Raw genomic sequence first — 21,208 nt, 5'->3', positions numbered from 1 at the left:
GTTGTTAACCAATGTCATAAAACAGCATGTGTGTTACTGTTACATGAGAAACTATCTGTTCTGTAAGCCTTCACCTGAAGTACAATAAAATATTAAAAAAAAAAAATTGCAATTGAAATTACTGATAATTTAGAGAATGTTTTGGATCAAAAAAATATACTAAATGGTGATTAGTCTGAAATTTAGCACAGGTGGAAAACAAGTCAGTGAAAATTCCAATCAATCTCTAAATTATGTGATTATTTCCCTAGAGGGGAAAAACAGTATTAAGAATTTTTGCTACACAAAGAAAATTTAATTTTAATCAGTTAAATACTAAACATTTTACAATAAAATCTGGAATTAAAAGGTGGAATAATCTATGGGTCACAAATACTATTCATTAATTTTCATAAAAATTCTCAATGAGAAGAATGAAAAATTTTTTCAATCTGGAAATATTGCCTCAATTTTAATTTGCCAATTATTCTTAACAAAGAAATAAGGGGTATACATACAGTAGGTGAACAGTACTTTTTTTTAGTCAAAGAAACCAAAGTGGGAGCCCTGCTCCAACATTAACTGGGTTGCAACCTTGGATAGGTTTACTTTTGTAAGTCTCAACTCCCTTCACAGTAAAATCAGGATAATAATACTACTACTTCACAGGATTGTTGTAAGAATTAAATAAAAGTGCTTAGCCTACAGCCAGACATTTAGTAGGGCTCAATACATATTAACTATGACGCTAATGATGATGACAACTAAGAAGAGGAAAAACGATAAAAATAAAGAGAGGATATTCTATTTGCATCTGGCAAATGCCAAAGTAAGCAAGACAAAAATGAAAATTATTTTAGAAAAAGATTATACTTAAATGTTTTCAAACATTTATCATTTTTCCTTAGAAGTAAAAGTGCTAAACTATAGAACACAGTCACTGTACGGGGGTCCCCAGAAATGAATCGAGTGACATAGCAGTGTATTGCAGTAATTGATCTTGTAACACACATGCATTTGAAATGAGTTCATATTTTGATAAAACATCTTACACATACACTAGATATATTTTCTACATTAAACTCTTGGACCTTAACTAATTTATTTCTTCACAGAGTTAAGTGGGAACGTACTAGGAATCTATTTACTTCATCGTCTGATATTTCAAGATAACTTTTAATAATAAATACAGAAGACAGACCAAAATAAGTGTTTAAAATGTTTTCTCTTTCTTTATAATAAAAATCTTTCTTTTTCTAATTGTTATCAACTTTTAATTAATATATCTTACACCTTAATTTACTAATCTGTTCCTTATTGCACAATTTCTTTATACCAACAATTCTATATGTATTAGGGTCTATTCTGACCATCTAGAGATAAAACCACTTCGTTATGCCTGACATCAACGTAATAATCAAGTTGGAAACATACACTATGCTAAAATCTCCTAAGAGATATCCTTCAGTGAGAATAACTCTGATCAGAAGTCTGCAAAGGTTTTAAGAGAGGAATGGGGCTCAAAGAACAATTTGACCCCACATAACCCACTAACCTAACCCCAGCAATCACCCTTAATGGACAGGTCATGCAAGGTTATTTCTATGAAAAAGCAGCAATTAAAGATGTCAACCAAAGTAGTAAGGAAAATTAACTACTCATATCAGGGTGTTCTAACTACTATAACAAACAACTTTAAAATCTCAGTAGTTTCACACAGCAAAAGTTAGATTCTAGTTGAAGGTGAAGTCCACTGTGGTGATGGGTGTATATGTGAGATGAGAAGCAGTGAAGCTGGGGAAAAGGGAGTTAGCAAAGTACATCATAAGCATCTGCCACAACACTTAGTCAACATTTCTGTCTCCTATTCTTATCCTATGTCTGCCTGTATTTCTCATTGGGGAGCAACAGCTTCTATCACAAAGGTTATTCAAAGGCAGAGGAAGAAGAACTACTATTGAACTTTTTACATTATTACATTGAAATGGAATTTGATTAAATGACAGACATTATATTTTAAAGAATGCAAATATGTGTTACCTGCACAATGTAAAATAGAGAAGTCTTACAAAAATATGTTGTTTTCTTTAAAGTGTACATGTTATTTCCTCAAAAGTAAGTGATTTTCATACAAAATACGACTTCACCCATTACATGTTTATATTGTAGTTCATATTTCCATTAAATTCATTTTCTAAATTACCACTGTTGAGTACTGTGTCTTGGGCCATGGCCAGAGTGAGAACTTACAGCACCCTGGCAAGGTGAACAATTTGGTGCCTCTTTACACAAATATTCTGACCCCATTACTGATTCTCCTCTTCTGTGAATGCTGCTCCCCTCCCCTCAGTCTACACCTTCTTAAAGGACACCTTCTTAAAATTCTCTCTGACTTTGGTGGGCAGACCCCACAATTTCTGGGGTCCCCATGGGCTTACACTCTATTGACAGTGCACACTCGTCCTCCATCAACTGACCAACCACCCAGTTTGTTTTACTCCAGGTAAGGCAGTGTTTGTGTCTTATCTCTCCCTGCAGGCTCCTGCCTGTCTTTAAATTTGGGGCCATTTTGTTGCCCTGTGATCTCAGTTCTCCAATGGTTTCAAAAAATTTGCAGTCTTCCCAGGTTTTCTTTCATTGTAAGGATGGAGGTTACACTCTTTATAGCTCTATATGTCCTTGAGCAAAAACCTGAAGTGCTATGACCGTGTTCTTTTTTACTTCCTTGAGTCTACTAATGCTGCCTCCCTTTCTGTTAATACATTCTCTATCTAGAAAAAATCTTAATCTTCTTCATGTACTAGCTCAAATATCCTCTGTTCAAACTGTCCTTATCCTTCTAAAAAGAATTAATCACTCCCTTTTGAGTACTCCAATACTTTGTTAATTCCATTCCATTCCATTAAATAAATTTATTGACTACTTACTTTGTGGTCCCCTTGGTTTTGAGACCAAAATTCCCTTCCTGAAATAAATTCCTTTAAGATCTTATGCTATGACTTCATTTTTAAGGTTAGAGAATATGAAGAAATGAAGTAAGAACTGTATCTGCTCACGTTCTCTAAACTTAAAAACCTCAATACCAAACCAAAAAACCCACTGCCGTTGAGTCGATTCCGACTCATGGAGACCCTATAGGACACAGTAGAACTGCCCCATAGCGTTTCCAAGGAGCACCTGGTGGATTTGAACTGCTGACCTTTTGGTTAGCAGCCATAGCTCTTAACCACTACGCCACCAGGGTTTCCAGAAACCTCAATGGCTAGTCAAAATCATGGTCATCTAACTTGAAATCTTCAGGACAATTCTACAGCAAATAATATACTTGTTTTTTAAAAAAACAAACTGAAGAATCATATTCCCCAGTTAACAGACTTTTTTAGATTTAAATGTTTATATTTACTTACAGTTTTGATACACCCTTTATTAAAATTTTCCTATTATTCTCTACTTATTATAATTGGTATTGTATGTGTTAAATACAGTACATGGGTGTTTGCACATATATAATTCAAACCCATAAAAACTTGACTTTAATGATATATATGATACATGTGAATAAGAGAAAGAAAAACAACTTAGTCTGAAACAGCTGCTTTTTAAAGTTAATTTTTTGGGGAGGAATAAATCTTGAGAACAATTACTACATAATAAAAAGAACAAAAACCACTTACAAAAGTAGTCATAGCAGAATACCAAAAATAGTGGGTTCATGGATATCGAAAGCAGAGCTGATATAAGGAACCAGTTGAAGATGAGTTTAAGGAACCAACTGAAAGGGTTAAAGAACTACAATTATCAGAATTAATAATGACACATTCTAGAGAAAAAAGGCATAAAAATATTAGATTAGGGCTATTTAAGAAGATATGGAGGAAAATGTATTCTACGGGATCTGTTTTAAACCTCTATAAGATTATCATTTTAGAAGTTTTAATTTTGAAGGGAATCGATAACATGCAAGTAAAAATAGCTTACAACATCAGTTGCTTAACTAGTACAACACTAAATTTAAAAAGGAAAAACTATAACAACTACTTCTACGGCACAAATGAAATTCACAAAATTTCTAAAAAGTTGTTTTTACTTACAGTTGGCATTGATCCCCTTTTATTCCTTTAGTTGTGCAGAAACATTTTCCTGTATGCATATGACAAATATTTGCATGGCCACTGCATGTACAAGCTGTTAAGTCAAAATCAAAATGACATTGAATACTCTGCATCACAAATACATACATCACATTTCACGGGAGGTATTATTATAAATATTACCTTATTTTTATGCCATGTTATATCCCCTTGCCATTACAAAAACTAAGGAAACTATAAATTATAAGATATTTTTCTAGAAAAGGGAAGTAAATGTGCGTATTTGAAAATTTTGCAAAACTCTTTAAAGTCTTCCAGGGTCTCTGGAAGTCTATAATGGATTTGAGTATCTATCTAATTCTTCTTTGGGTTTCTTTCCATTTTTTATTTGGTACACCTCTTAATGGAATGAGTGTCAAAGAGTTACAGTTAGAGCAAGAGCTTTACATTCAAACCACTTAGCTTCAAAACCTCTATCTACAATCACTGTGATCTTAGGCAATTTATTTAACCTCTCTAGGCTTAGTTTCTTCATCTTGCAAAATGAGAATAACAGTATTTAGCTCTCAGGATCATTGTAAAAAATAAATGAGATAATGTAATTTAGAGTACTTAACATATGTCAAGCACTCAATAAATGCTGCTATTACTTCCATTACTATTACTACAGCTAACAATAAAAATATAGCTACAAATTGTATGAAAAAGCATGTACATGGTAACATGTGTACTACACCAGTGCAAGATACTAATAATAAGAGAAACCGCCTTCTGGGAGGAAAGGAGCTGTGTGAGAACTCTCTGTACTTTCGGCACAATTCTCTGAAAACAAAAAGTCTCTAAAAAATAAAGTCCATTTAAAAAAAAAATTGTTTTCTTATTCCCTAATCATCCTTTATAAGCTCCTGAGATCATTCTCAGTTTTAGTATTCCAGAATACAATGAAACATCCCATGGTACAATAGCTACGTGTGCTCAATTACATTCATATGAACTCAAAGTCTCATTTTCCTTACTTTGCACTCCTTTGTTACAGAGCAGTGTTCCAATTATTTAGGACACAAAATTCACACTTCGTTGTGCCCAGCATCCAACCAATTGCTACGTTCTAATTTCTACATGCACAGTCTTTCTTGTATTTGGCCTCTTCTTTTCATTCTGACAGCCACCATTCAAGTTCGGTCACCCACTTTCTCTTGACACCATTTTTCCCCCCAGTTACCATGAAGTCGACTCCAACTCACGGCAACCCTATATGTGTCAGAGTAGAAGTGTGCTCCATAGGGTTTTCAGTGGCTGATCTTTTCAGAAGATCACCAGGCCTTTCTTCCGAGGCAGCTCTGGGTGAATTTAAAGCCTTTTGTTTTTTAGCCAGGTGCATTAATTATTTGTACCACCCTATTTGCTTAATCTGGACATTTCATACGAATGGAATCATACAATATGAGGTCTTTTGTGACTAATTTTTTTCATTTAGCATACTATTTTCAAGGTTCATCCATGTTGTAGCAAGTATCAGGACTTCATTCCTTTTTAGGGCTGAATAATATTCCATGGGATGGATACACCACATTTTGTTTATCCATTCATCATTTGATGGACATTTGGGTTTTTTCCACTTTTGGACTATTAAGACTAATGTTGCTATGAACATTCATGTACAAGTTTTAGTGTGAATATATGCTTTCATTTCTCTTGAGTATATACCTAGCAGTAGAGTTGCTGCTGGGTCATACATTAACTCTATGTTTAACATTTTGAGGAAGGTACTTCCAAACTGTTTTCAAAAGCAGCTGCAAATGAGTATTAAACCACTAGCAGTTTATGAGGGTTCCAATTTCCACCCATGCTCACCAGCACCTGTTATTGGCTCTCTTTATTATTATTATTATTACAGTTATTCTAATGGGTGTGAAGTAGTATCTCATTGTGCTCTTGGTTTGATTTCTCTAATGACTAATGATGTTGAGCATATTTTCATGTGCTTATTGGTTATTTCATATCTTTTCTCTAGAAATGTCTATTTAGATCCTTTGCTAATTTTTTTAATTCAGTTATTTGTCTTTTTGTTGTTAAGTTGAAGGATTCTTTATATATTCTGGATACAAGTCCCATATCAGATATATAATTTGCAAAAACTTTCTCCCATTCTTTGGGTTTTCTTTTTACTTTCTTGATAGTATTGATTGCAGCACAATTTTTTAAAATTTTGATTAAGTGTAATTTACCTACTTTTTCTTTTGTTGCTTATGATCTTGGTGTTATATCTAGGAAACCATTGCCAAACCCAAAGATACAAAGATTTATTCTTACATTTTAAGAGTTTAATAGTTTTCACTCTTAAATTTAGGTCTACAATCAATATTGAGTTAATCTTTGCATATGGTGTGAGGTAGGGGTCCAACTCCATTCTTTGCATTGCATGTGAATATCCAGTTGTCTCAGCAGCATTTATTGAAAAGGCTATTCATTCACGTTTACTTATCTTGGCACTCTTGTTGAAAATCAATTTACCATAAATGAAAGAATTGATTTTTGTAACTTTCATTTCTATTCCATTTATCTGTATGTGTGTAATTATACCAGTACCACAATGTGTTTATTATTGTAGCTTTGTAGTGAGATTTGAAATTGAGATGTGTGAACCCTCAACTTTGTTCTTTTAAAGTTTGTTTTGGATATTCTGAGTCCCTTGCAATTCCATATGAATTGTAGAATTAACTTGTCAATTTCTACAAAGAAGTCAGCTGAGATACTGCCAGGGATTGTGGTGAATCTGTATATCAATTTAGGGAATACTGTCATCTTAACGATATCTATTCTTCCTATCCATGAATACGGTATGTCTTTCTATTTATTTAGAACTTCTAAATTTCTTTCAGGAATGTTTTGTAGTTTTCAGGGTACAAATCTTGCAGTTTTTTTGTTAAATTATTTCCTAATAATAGTATTCTATTTAATGTTATTTTAATCTGAATTGTTTTCTTCATTTTCAGATTGCTCATCGTTAGCATATAGAAATACAACAGACTTTTGCATATTGATTTTTTATCCTGAAGCCTCTCTCAAATTATTTGCTTGTTCTAATATATACTTTTAGTGAAATTTTTTAGGATTTTCTACATACAATATCATGCTATCTAAAAGCAGCAATATTTTTATTTCTTCCTTTCCAATTTGAATGCCTCTTACTTCTTTTCCTTGCCTAATTGCCTTGGCTAGAATCTCTGTACCGTGATGAAAATAACAGGCAAAGGTTGACATTCCTGTCTTGTTTCTGTGGACGTTTTGTAGATATCCTTTATCAAATTGAGGAAATACTCTTTTTATTCCTAATTTGGCCTGACAATCTACTTCCAAAAAAGCAGCCATTGAAAAACCTATGGAGCACAATTCTACTCTGGCACATATGAGGTCGCCATGAGTCGGAATTGACTCCACAGCAACTGTTTTTTTTTTTTTTTTTTGCGTTTCTTTCTTTTACAGAGACAAAGTAGATTAGTGGTTAATTAGGTTGACGGTGGCCGGGAGTGGATGCTAGGGGGTGGGGGGAGTAAGGTGAGTGACTACTGTAGGTATTTTGGGGAGGGGAGTAATGAAAATGTTCTAAAATAGATTGTGATGAAGATTTCATAGTTCTGTTAATCAACTGAAAATAATTAACAAAATACCCTTTAAAAGGGTATTTTATGGTATGTGAATTTTGTATCAGTAAAGATGTTTTAAAAACATTAATTTTGATGAAAATATGACATATTCTAGCACACTAAGCTTCTTGCTAATTGCTAACCATTAATTACTTTGAAAAATTGGATGATTACTACGAAGTAAATACACCCCCCACCCAAAACACACACACATATTAAGTAAGCTTTGGTTCCACACAGATTTCCAAGAACCTCCCTTTTTTAGTAGAAAGGATTTCTACATAAAGTTGTAAGTTTTTCTTCAAGAAGAGTATTTTTAAAAATATGCATAAGTTTCCTTTAAGTTTTTAGAACTTAACTATGGGAATTCAAAAAGTAAGGATTATAGAAATGTAAGACAAGATGCAGAACTGCAAGGAATAAAAGAAACTATCATTGAGCAATAAAGGGACACCAGATATATAGCTAATATATAACTTCATAAATAGTGAATGAATATATCATGACATCTTTTAAATATTAACCTGCATAGTTTCATATTACTACTGCCTTTTATTCAGAACTTCACTGAAAAAAAAGATGCATATTAATATTTAAAAACTTGGATCAAATCTTTATTTATCCTTTATGGCACAACTGGATAATAGCTATGCTTACAGAGTTTCTAAAAGAATTATCATTGTATATAGTAACTTCAATAATTTCTGAGACAAAAATAAATTGTGTTAAAAACACCTTTTAATGTGAGCTCATTTTGAGAGAACTCCCTGGTGGTGCTGTACTTCAGGGTAAAGTAGCACAAATGCATTTTAAATTTAATTGTTTAAAATTTATACTTCATGACAGTGTTGAAATTTATTCTGTTGTCAGCATTTGAGGGTTTGATACTATCTTTTTATGCTGAATAAGCACCTATGAAAACATCACATTGTAGCCTTTTGTTTGGGAAATTTTATATAATGATGATTTTATAGCCTAGATAAACACTAGAGCAATATAACGTGGTCACATAATATTTCTGTTCCCCTACAATATATAAGTTACAATATCTATGGATAAGCAAAGATAACAATAAGGATAGAAAAAAGATGCTGTAAAGGTTATTTAAACAAGTTACGTGTAAAGAATATACTTTCTTTGTTTCTAACATGCAACCAAAAATTAGTACTTGGTAGCACTTGTTTCAAAGACCAGCTTATGCGCCTATGTTCTTTCATTACTACATCATTGCTGTTTGTATTATGCATATGACAATAACTTCTGGAGATTAGGAGACCATGCCAATTTAGCGTCTTTTGTATGTTTCCAGCATAATTACACTTAATAATATTTAATAGATATGTTATAGCATTATATCTCAAATATATTAAGGATTCTGGTACAGACAAAAGTTCAAATTGTTCACGATTTAAAATCCTATTCTTCAAGCTTTTTCTTTTTTCTTTTTTTTTTACAGCATTCTGTTACTTTCCTAGGGTTGCTATAAACAAGTACCACAAACATCTTAAAACAATAGAAATTCATCTTCTCACATTTCTGCAGGCTAGAAGTTCAAAATCAAGGTGTCAGTAGGGCCAGGCTCTCTCTGAGGGCTTTAGGGGAAGATCGTTCCTTGCCTCTTCCTAGCTTCTGATGCACTTGTTTAAAGGTTACTCTTTCGAGTAACAGTTTCTGTTTAAATTCAAACGACTATAAAGGAATGATTATCAGATGCTTACATTTGCATTTAGAGGATGAAGAGAGCTTAAAAAAAATGGAGTATGTAAGAAAATATTAGGGTTATCGAGCATTTGAACTAGAGGGGCACATCTACCAAGGAGAACAAAGGTTTCAAAATATTAGTCTACAGAAGAGGCAAACTAGCTAAGAGATTATGGAAGCTATGCAATGGAGAATTTTGTTTACAATGCAGTTGAAAAGAGGCAGCTCTGCTTTGCGTGACTTAAATAGGCTTTCTTGATTTTCTTAGTATGATTGACTTTATACGAAAAAAAGTTATTCCAAAGAGATTCTCTGATCAAAGTTTATCTTCATGGCTATACCATAAACTAATTACCTACATAGAATTATATAATCATTCATTTAATGGCCTCTTTCTGGAATATTTTAAAACTCAATTTGGATTTTCTCTGCTACATAGGATGATAAAATGTACTCAGAAAATACAAACTAATTTTAACTTTGCCATGTTAAAACAAAATATAAAACCAAGATTGCCTTCTCAAGTGATTTTCATTTCTCTGCAGTTTTAGATTATTTAGGACAATGCTCCCACTTTGAGAGAATTAAACATTCTACATTTACTTTATGAAATGCTCAAGTTTATTTAGTTGTAAATTTTCTGTTTCTATGAAATATATATATATAAAATTAGGTAAGCACACAATTTAAAAACCTAGAAAAAAAACAAAATAAACTAAAAGATATAAATTAATGAATATATAGGCAGACTCTACTAAAAGCAATTAGAAATGCAATGTTTAAGAATTTATTCATAATACCAACAAAATCACTAGAAACTATGCAATAAATCTAACCAAAAAGATTAAGACCCAGATGAAAAAAACTATTAGTCATCCAAGATTGGAATTCTTTCTAATGTCAGCATATTTTTTTTATTTGGAGAAGTGGTTTTCTTATAGTACATTGAAATATTTTTATGATTAATAACGTTGCTGTTGTTGTTAGATGCTGAGCCCATTGTTGCAGACACTGTGTCAATCCATCTCATTGAAGGCTTTCCTCTTTTTCTCTGACCCTCTACTTTAGCAAGCATGATGTTCTTCTCAAGGAAATGGTCCCTCCTGATAACATGTCCAAAGTACATGAGACAAACTCTTGTCATCCTTGCTTCTAAGGAGCATTCTGGCTGTACTTCTTCCAAGACGACAGATTTGTTCGTTCTTCTGGCAGTCAGTGGTATATTCAATATTGTTCACCTACACCATAATTCAAAGGTATGAATCTTCTTAGGTCTTCCTTACTCAATGTCCAACTTTCGCATGTATATGAATGCGACACCATTCCTCTTCAATTTGTCATTCCCAGCATAGTAGACCATATGACTATGTAATTCAAAATCACCAATACCAGTCCATTTCAGCTCACTAATGCCTAGGATATCGATCTTTATGCGTTCCATTTCATTTTTAACAACTTCCAATTTTCCTAGACTCATACTTCGAACATTCCACATTCCAATCAATGGACTTTGTAGCTGTTTCTTCTCATTTTGAGTTATGCCACATCAGCAAATGAAGGTCCTGAAAGCTTTACTTTATCCCTGTCACTAAGGTTGACTCTACTTTGAGGAGGCAGCTCTTCCCCAGTCGTATTTTGAGCGCCTTCCAACCCGGGGGGCTCATCTGCCAGCACTATATCACACAATTTCCGCTGCTATTTATAAGGTTTTCCCCGGCCAATTTTTTGGAAGTAGACTGCCAGGACTTTCTGTCTAGTCTGTCTTAGTCTGGAAGCTCCGCTGAAACCTGTCCACCATGGATGACCCTGCTGGCATTTGATATACCAGTGGCACAGCTTCAAGCATCATAGCATACACAAGCCACCACAGTAGGACAAACTGAGAGACTAGTGGGGAATAACACTGTAGCTTAGTTGTTTTACATTCAGAGCAAATTAGAACGAAAAAAAACTGCTGATAATAATAATCACACTTGTGAACTGTCCTCAACTTTCAAGGACCTACTGAATTAACTCCTCTCTAAGACCCTCGAAGATCCTTCCATCCGAATTAATTTCTTTGTGACTGATTCTAACATATCTTTATAACACCATTATAGCATGCACACAATGTACATAAACTTAAGTCCTAACATAGAGCCTTATATAGATAAGCACTCAATAATTGTTTGCTGACCCCATGGATAATTCTTCATTACAAAGTACCATATTTGTAGTGTACTGACCATTCTATTCAATGAAACTTTCATTTATTTATTTTCTTTTACTATAAGTTAAATTGCAGATATGGCAAAAATAATGCTGCCAAAGAAGTCTGACTTATACATATTTATAACATATTTAAACATCAATGTTATCTATATTAATAATAATATTCACTATAATACCTACCGAGCAGTTAACATTTGCCAGAAACAAACTATTTCATATATAAAGTACCTCATTTAAGCCTCATTATAATCCTATTGGAAACTCTAGTGGCATAGTGGTTAAAAGCTATGGCTGCTAACCAAAAGGTTAGCAGTTCGAATCCATCAGGCGCTCTCTGGAAACCCTACGGGGCAGTTCTCTGTCCTCATAGGATCACTATGAGTCAGAATCAACTTGACAGCAATAAGTTTGGTTTTTTCTGGTTTATAACCCTAGTGATGTACAAATTAAATTAGCCTCATCTTGCAAATGAGAAAACTGAGGCACTAAAAGTTTAAATATATTTACCCAAGGTGACAGTGACATTGTCAGGATATGGACTGAAGCAGTATGATTCCAAAGTCCAAGTTCTTAACAATGTTATATTTTTCTATTGCTACAAAAATACTATATATATAGCAACCCTACAGAAAGTTTGTATCAGAGAATATCTTCCTGAACATTAATGAGAAATAAAACAACTTTGAAAACAAAATATTTTAATAGTTAATTATATTACCAGAATAGGCATAAATATGGCAAGTCTAAAAATAATCTGAAGAAAACCCACAAGTACATTTATATACTATTGACAACAATGTTAGATTGGCTTCAGAAAGTTGAATTTAAAAAATAATATTCAAATGTGCAGTATATTTAAAGCTCCATCATTCAATATAAATCTATTTCCTGCGGATGGTGGTGGTTCAGTGGTAGAACTCTCGCCTTCTAAGCGGGAGACCCAGGTTCAATTTCAGTCAATGAACCTCATGTGCAGCCACCACCTGTCTATCAATGGAGGCGTGCTTTTTGCTACGATGCTGAACAGGTTTCAGAGGAGCTTCCAGACTAAGACAGACTAGGAAGAAAGGACTGGCAATTTATTTCCGCAAATCAGCCAATGGAAAAAATTTATGAAAAATTTAAAAGTAAATCTATTTCCTTCTTTCCCTTAATATCATCATGGACTTTGATTGTTAATAAATACATCTACTAATTTAAAACAGTGAACTTTTCTCAATACGGTGAACTGAAAATGGAGAAATGGTAGTAATTTATACTTTCCAGGCTTTACAAACTGATTTTAGCCATTAATGCATAAAGAATAATTCACTAGATGTGACATATTGTTCATTTAGTTGGATAATGTGGTCCTATAAAATAAAACTTTCATATATCACATCACAATAGAGAAGCCATAGACAGCAAAACAATATTTTGTCAACATCAGGAAATAAGGAAACTATAAGGACTTTTCTATAGTGAAAATACACTGAAGTAAAAGAAGCAATTGTTACCTGTACACTGTCCTCCATTGGTTGGATCTCCGTAATAACCAGGCATGCAGTCTTGACACTGCTTTCCTGTGGTAAGATTTTTACAATGTTCACACACAGTATTATTTATGCACGTGCTATGTCCATTACACTGGCAAGCTAGAAAAAATGGTAAACAGTGTTACAAACACCACATGACAATATCAAGTATAATAGCTATCAGGACAAAGAATTTATTTTAAAAATCTAGATGGTAGCAAAGTCCACAAGGCATTTCCTAAGATTTTTTTAATGCTTATAATATGTGGATCAAAATATTAACACAAAACATTACAATAAGTTGTACATTGAAATTTTACCTTATGTTCTATGAAATCAGGGTTTGGAGAAAAGTAAAACAAAAACTATAGCTAAGGAAGGAATACTTTTCAGCATAGTCCTTAAAGATTCATGTGAATGCTCTGTCTATTAAGGTGCATAAAACCCATTCCAAATCTGTTGCCATCCAGTCAATTCCAACTCATAGCGACCGTGTTGGACAAAGTAGAACTGCTCCATAGGGTTTCCAAGGAGTGACTGGTGGATATGAACTGCCACCCTTTTGGTTAGCAGTCAAGCTATTAACCACTGTGCCACCAGGGCCCCTCATAAACACAAGACTAAATTATAGCTTTGATAAAGAATGCTAAAATGCATCTTAATGATATTTATACATAATAACAAAGTATTGATAAATACAGAAAATTATATGTCATTAGGTCCTTACTTCAAGAACATGAATTAGTAGTAAAAATAACAAAAATTGCCCTTTTAAATTCATTTGCATAAATGTTTACCTTCTTTGAGCAAGAATACTTTCAAGGCTTAACTAAAATTCTATTTGAATTCGAACTAAAAGGAATCAGATTTTCAGCTTAAAGAACTTATAGTTCTTCACAATATGATACTTTTAATATGTTTTGATATTACACTGAACCTGTGAGAGCTGGAACTTGACCGGACCGCCTTGTTTTACTAGGTCTCACAAGTTTTCCGCCTACAACAGGGAGCAGTCTTACCACTTTTCTATCACTCTCTATTAGTAAAAAATATTTGAGTTTTCCTTCTCTGACAGGTTCCAGCTTTCACAGGCTTTACAGTAATATTGTACCAGAACCCAGAAACTTCAGATTAAGAGATAATGTTCATACATGAAGCTCATGTCTTTAGTGCCTATAAAAACCATTGCAGTCAAGTCGATTCTGACTTACAGTGACTCTATAGGACAGCGTAGAACTGCCTCATAGGGTTTCCAAGGCTTTAAGGCTTTAAGAAAGCCGACTGCCACATCTTTCTCCTGTAGAGCGGCTGGTGGGTTCAAACCACCAACCTTTCGGTTAGCAATCTAGCGCTTAATGACTGTACCACCAGGGCTCCTTTCAGTGCCTATATGGGACCTAATATTGACTTAGATTGGTAACTGCTCACCCTAACATCTTCAGCACTGTCCCTTTCATACTCATTTCCATCGTTGTTAAAACTGATATAGCAAGTTAACAACTCTAGCCAGAAAGTCAATGTTCAGTCAGTTCCAGTTCTTTGTGGCTGGCATCTATTCTTATCGGTCAGTGTACATACTGCATCAGTTTTAAAATATTGTAAACACCTCCCAATGGTCAAATTCCATACCAGGTTCTACACATGAATTATATCATTTCATCCTCACAATAATTCTTTGTGGAAGGTACTATTTATAGGATCATATCTAAGATGAAGAAACCTGGATTAATTACCTAACCAAAGTCATACAGCCAATCAATGGCAGAGACAAATGCAAACCAAAAACTCTGAAACAAAAGACCAGATATTAAATATGACATAAACCGTCTGTCAGACATAGAAGAGAAGAGGGATTTCCCGAGAGACTCACACAGTGTCTCAACATAAATTAAAATCAGACGGTGAGGAAATACGCAAGAGTAAAAATCAAATACTGACATCAGATAGAAATTTTCAGAGGCATAACTACTGTAGCACAGTATAGTAATAATGGGGTTAACATGGAAAAAGGTTAGTCACCATCCTCTTTATGAAATTAAGAAAACTAATAGTTTTCAAACTTTATATTACATTATGAAACAATTAGGAGAAATTTTAATATATTAAGATAAATGTTCATGATAAATTAAGTGAAACAAGGTTACAAAACACTGTATTTAGAACGATGATGAATGTTTTAAAACATATAAACATGACTGTGGAAAAGTTAATGATGGTTATCTTAGTCTAGTAAGATTTTTCTGTATAACCAATTTTCTACAAAAATTCATATTATATAATAAGAAACTAATGTCATTGAGGACATCTATTTTTTTAAATAATGTGTTTAGAAGGTTATTATTTCATAGAAAATTTATTATGTGGTACCACTACATTAATACACTTAGGTAAAAACAAAATTTATTGAGCGTCCATACATATAAAACATTACTTGAAGATCTGAAATAAAATATGGGTTATTATACATACTTTTTGAAACTTCTGGCCACATGGAGGAAGTCACCAAGAAAAAAAAATGCTTTAACTTCTGATAAGATGTTAAATTTGGCATTTGTATCTAACTCTCTCCTCACAGATTTCCACTGAAATAATAAGGAAACTTCCCACCAACAACAGGAATTTGAGTATTGTGCCAGCTACACAAATAAAACTAGAAAACAGTAATCTACAATACTTCTGCAGATTGACCTCAGGCATACTTGGCACAACGGTTAAGCACTCAGCTGCTAACCAAAAGTTTGGCGGTGTTATGGATTGAATTGTGTCCCCCAAAAATGTGTGTAAATTTGTGAAGGCCATGATTCCCAGTATTGTGTGGTTGTCCTCCATTTTGTGACCTGAAGTAACTTACCTATGTGTTGCAAATCCTACCTTTATGATGTTAATGAGGCAGGATTAAAGGCAGTTATGTTAAAGAGGCAGGACATAAATAGGATTAGGTTTTACCTTGAGTCAATCTCTTTTGAGGTATAAAAGAGAGAAGCTAGCAGAGAGGAGAAGGACCCCATACCACCAAGAAAGACATGGCAGAGTGCATCTTTGGACCTGGGGTCCCTACACTGAGAAGCTCCTAAGCCAGGAGAAGATTGATGACAAGGACCTTCCCCCAGAGCTGATAGAGACAGAAAGCCTTCCTCAGAGCTGGTGCCCTTAATTCAGACTTCTAGCATCCTAAACTGTGAGAGAATGAATTTCTATTTCTTAAAGCCAACCACCTGTGGTATTTCTGTTATAGCAGCACTAGATAACTAAGTCAGGTGGTTCGTACCCACACAGTGACTTCACAGGAGAAAGACCTGGGCGATCTGTTCCTATAAAGATTATAGCTGAGAAATCCCTATGGGGCAGTTCTACTCTGTCACATGGGGTCACTATGAATTGAAAATCGACTCGATGGCACCTAACAACAACAAAAACAACATATTTCACTCAAATCCCTTGCTTAAAGTGAGTTCCAAAGGCAAGGATGGGCATGTGGCAGTCAATAAGCATATCACTGGTACCCCCCCAGACAGTTGCTAAAAATGGGGAAGTCTTATATGTCATGCAGTATATACACCAAGCAGAAAGCTGGTATAATTTAGACCTAATTGCAGACAAAATTACCAGCAAAAAAGACTGCTCATTGGCATAGCTTTTAACTAGTATGGTAGCAATGGCAAAGGAGAAAGCACATTATGCAGTGAAACCTGTGAGAGCCGGAACTTGACGGCACTGCCTTGTTTTTCCGGGTCTTGAAAGTTTTCCACCTTTAACAGGGTGCTTACTATCGCTCTCTATTAAGAATCCTACCTCATGTTAGTTTTGAGTTTTCCGTCTCTGACAGTTTTCCACCTTACACAGGTTCTGGCTTTTGCAGGTTTTACTGTATATAAAAAGATAGCCCCAAGCAAAATGGCTTTATCAGATATAAAAAAGCCTATGATTATGTTTTATTCCCCACTGCTATCAAGGTGTTAGATCAACAAGTAATATAAGCTTACATCTAATAGTTCTTCCAGGGTACATCTTTACTTGAAAGGTCCTTAATAACAACCTACTGGTGGAACATGAATAAAACTAAAGAGAAGCCATCGTTTGTATTTTGTCTAAATTTTAAGACCAGTCCAAATGGTTCCTCATTATGGATATACAAGCAGAAAAAAATCAAAATAAAGCATAATGAAAAAAAATCAGGATTTGATATGCAAATAAAGTACATAGTTTTAAAAAAACATGTGCCTTTTAGAACAGATATAAAACATTTAAAAATATATACTTGGCATTCCCAATAAAATTCAAAAAATATATATACCCAGAAATTCAAGGCAAAATTTACCAGAAATATTATTTTTATACATGTTGTTGTTAGTTGGCTTCAAGTCAATTCCAACTAGAAATGAAGCAGGGATTCAAAGCATGAATGGTAAAGAGACGTCTGAGCTGACGGCAAATTTTTACTATACCTAAGTATTGCTTAAGTCTCTAAATTTGTAGTAATTTGTTATGCAGCAGTAGATAACTAATATATTTTCCATAATAAAACAGCAAGACAAAAAAAAAAAAACTGGTATGGTACCATGTACACAAATTAAATTATCTCTGGGAACTAAAAGGGGATCTTTGGCATACTCCAGTAAACCTTCATCTATTTTTATGCTCTGTTATTAGGTATAAAAATGGTTAGGATTGTTATGTCCTGTTGGTAAATCTACATGTTTTCCATTATGAAATGACCCTTTTTATTTCAAGTAATTTTTGTTGCTCCAAAATCTATTTGTCTGATATGAATGTAGCCAACCCAGCTTTCTCTTAACTATTGCTAGCATAGTATAACTATTTGTATTCTTTGACTTTTAAATTATTTGTGCCTCCTACATTTTAAGTAGGTTTCTTATAGGCAGCATACAGTTGGGTCTTGCTTTTTATTCAATATGACAGTCTTGGCCTTTTTACTGGGGTGTTGTGATCATTTATATTTAGCGTGATTATTGATATGGCTGAGCTTAAGTATATCATTTTCCTATTAGTTAACTGTTTGTCCCATCTGTTTGTATTCCTCTTTTCCTTTTGTTCTACTTTATTTTGGATTAATTATTATAATTCCATTTTACCTACTCTTTTGGCTTATTAGCTATGACTGTTGTTATTTTAGTAGTTGTTTTAGAGTTTAGAATATACAAGTTATAACAGTCTACCTTCAAATTATATTATACCACTTCACTTACAGTATGAGAAACTTACAACACTATACTTACATTTTTCTCCCCTTGGCCTTTGAGTTATCATGTCATACAGTTTATTTCTACCTATGCATTAAACCCCACAATACTTTATTGTCATTTTTACTTTGAACAATCAGTTTCTTTTTAGATATTTCAATAATAAGAAAAACATCTTTACCCACATTGTTATTTCCATTATCTTCACTCCTTTGTATAAGTCCAGATTTATATCCAGAATAATTTCTTTCTGATTAAAGAACTTCCTCCATTATTTCTTATATGACAGGTCCACTGGTGATGAGTTCTTACAGCTTTTGGAAGTCTGAAAGAGTCTTTATTCACCTTCATTATTGAAAGATACTATCACTAAGTAAAGAATTCAGAGTTAACCTCTTTTTTCTTTTGATATTTTAAAGATGTTGCTCCACTGACTTCTCATTTTCAGTTTTATTAATAAGAAATGGGATATCAGACTCATCTTTTCCTTTGTACCCAATAAATCTTTTTTTCCTTTCACTGTTTAAATTATCTTTTTATCACTGGTTTTAAGCAATGTGATTATTCTGTGCCTTGGTATAGATTTCTTCATGTTTCTTGTGCTGGGATTCATTGGCATTCTTGGGTCTGTGGGTTTTCAGTTTTCAACAGATTTGGAAACTTTTGAGCCATTATTTCTTCCAATTTTTCTAAACTTCCTCTCTATTTTCTCCTTTAGGGTACCCAGTTACAAGAAGATTAGGCCACATGATGTTGTTCCAGAGCTTCCTCATGCTCAGCTCATTTTTTTTCCAACATTGTTGTGTGTACTTCATTTTGTGTACTTCCTATTGTTTGTCTTTGAGTATACCAATCTTTACTTTTGCAATGTCTAATCTGCTATTAAGCTCATAAGCTCTATCTGGGTCTTTTTTGTATTTTCTGTGATCTACTTAACATATTCAATATTTCATCTTTTCTCTTAAACATATGGAATATAGTAGTAACAACTGTTTCAATATCTTTTTTCTACTAATTCTAACATCTGATTCATTTCTGAGTTGGTATTAATTGGTTAATCTTTCCTTCTCATTATGGGTGTTATTTTCCTGCTTCTTCATATATCTGCTGATTTTTTATTAGAAGCCAGACAATATAAATTTTTCATGTTACCTTGCTGTATATTTTTGCATTTCTATAAATATTATTTAGTTTTGTAATAGGATGTGGTTAATTCGAAACAGTTTGATCATTCTGGCATTGCTTTGAAGCTTTGTTTCATAGAATCAATGCAGGATTTAGTCTAGGGCTAATTTTTACACACAAAAGAAACAAAACTCTTCTGAGTACTCTACCTGATATCTAGTGAATAATGAGCTTTCCTACCCTACATACTAGAAGCAGACAATATTCCCAGCACTCTGTGTTATTGGTGATTCTTGTCATTCTTTTCACGTAGTTCTTTATGAAAATTCAAGTAGTTTCCTACAATCATGCCCGTATCAGTACTTAGCTGAATACGTGATGGAGGATTCTTTGCAGTTCACTGAAGTACCAATTCTTTGGTACTCTTTCTGGGAAATTTAATTACCTTCACCTACCCAGATTTCCAGCTCCATCTCCTCAACTCAGGGTGACCACCAAGCTCTACCTGTGTTCGCCTGCCTGTTTTGCCTCTTGCAAACTTTCTTCGGGTATTAATCTGGTACAGTTATAGTGCTCACCTCATGGGCGTCCTGTCTCTGAGGGACAGTTCTCCTTTGTTGACTGATATCCAATTTCTTCATAACTGTTCATTTACTTTGTTCTATTTTTTTAAATTGTTTTAGGTAGGGAGGTAAATTAAGTCACAATCAGTATAATCAACCATCCTAGCTTGCCTAGGACTGTCCCAGTTTTAGCACTGAAAGTCCTGCATGTATTGAACCTTTTGGTCTTAGACACACCCTGACACTTGGTCACTTTAGTGATCATCTCTGCTGGATGATAAAGGTCCCTTAATATTTTTAAATATATTTAAAATATAATTTACCATTTAAAGCAAAAGTAATAGAAATGCACTATGGGTATTGTAACATTTTAAAGCAATAAGATTCTTATACTATATGTGAAGCATAATATTACCTAAATGTAGGCTGTGATAAGTTAAAGATGTATGCTGTAAAACCAACAGCAATCACTAAACAAAGGAAACACAATCAATAAACCAATAAATTAAATAAAATGAAACTATAAAATATGTTCAGCTAACGCAAAGGAAGACAGAAAAAGAGGCAAGCAAGAACAAAGAACAGATGGAAAATACAGAAAACAAACAGCCAGATGTTCAATTTAAGCCAAACCATATTGATAATTACATTTACCTTAAATGGTCCAAACTCTCTAATTTAGTGGTAGAGACTGTCAAATTGGATTAAACATCAAAACCTAGCAAAACGAGCAATCTGTAAGAAACATACTTTAAATATAAAGGCATAGATAAAGTAAAAAGATGGAAATAGATATATCATGAAAACACTAAACAAAAGAATTTAATACTTCGAGGAAAATTTATAACACCAAATGCTTACATAAGGAAAAAAAGATCAATTATCTAAGTTTGTACCTTATGTAGCTAGAAAAATAAGCGCAAGTTAAACTTAATGTAAGAAGAACGAAGGAAAAATTAAAATAAGAGGAGAAATAAATGAAATATAAGATGGAAAGTAATGAAAAAATCAATGAAGCAAAAAGCTGTTTATAGAATCAATGAAAATTCAAAACTTCTAGCAGGTTGATTAAAACAAACACAAATTATCAATATTTAGAATTAAAGAAGGGACATTACCAAAGATTCTACAGATAGTAAAAACACAATGACAAATATTATGAATATTTTTATGTCG

The 21,208-nt window shown here is 33.5% G+C and overlaps 1 protein-coding gene across 4 annotated transcripts in view; it reads right to left on the bottom strand.

Moving 5' to 3' along the window:
• ATRNL1 (attractin like 1) overlaps positions 1-21,208 on the bottom strand; it is a 743,508-nt gene that overhangs the window by 559,813 nt on the left and 162,487 nt on the right. For all 4 annotated transcript variants that reach the window (XM_004374869.2, XM_023729981.1, XM_023729982.1 and 1 more), the window contains exons 19-20: positions 13,126-13,263; positions 4,071-4,164 (exon numbers count right to left, since the gene is read on the bottom strand). In XM_004374869.2, coding sequence (XP_004374926.1) covers positions 4,071-4,164; positions 13,126-13,263 — 232 coding nt within the window. The remainder of the gene's footprint in view (positions 1-4,070; positions 4,165-13,125; positions 13,264-21,208) is intronic.

The sequence above is a fragment of the Trichechus manatus genome, unplaced genomic scaffold (genome assembly GCF_000243295.1).
Source record: "Trichechus manatus latirostris isolate Lorelei unplaced genomic scaffold, TriManLat1.0 scaffold00031, whole genome shotgun sequence".
In the NCBI taxonomy this organism is placed as follows: Eukaryota; Metazoa; Chordata; class Mammalia; order Sirenia; family Trichechidae; genus Trichechus; species Trichechus manatus.
This window is presented reverse-complemented; position numbering and strand designations above follow the sequence as displayed.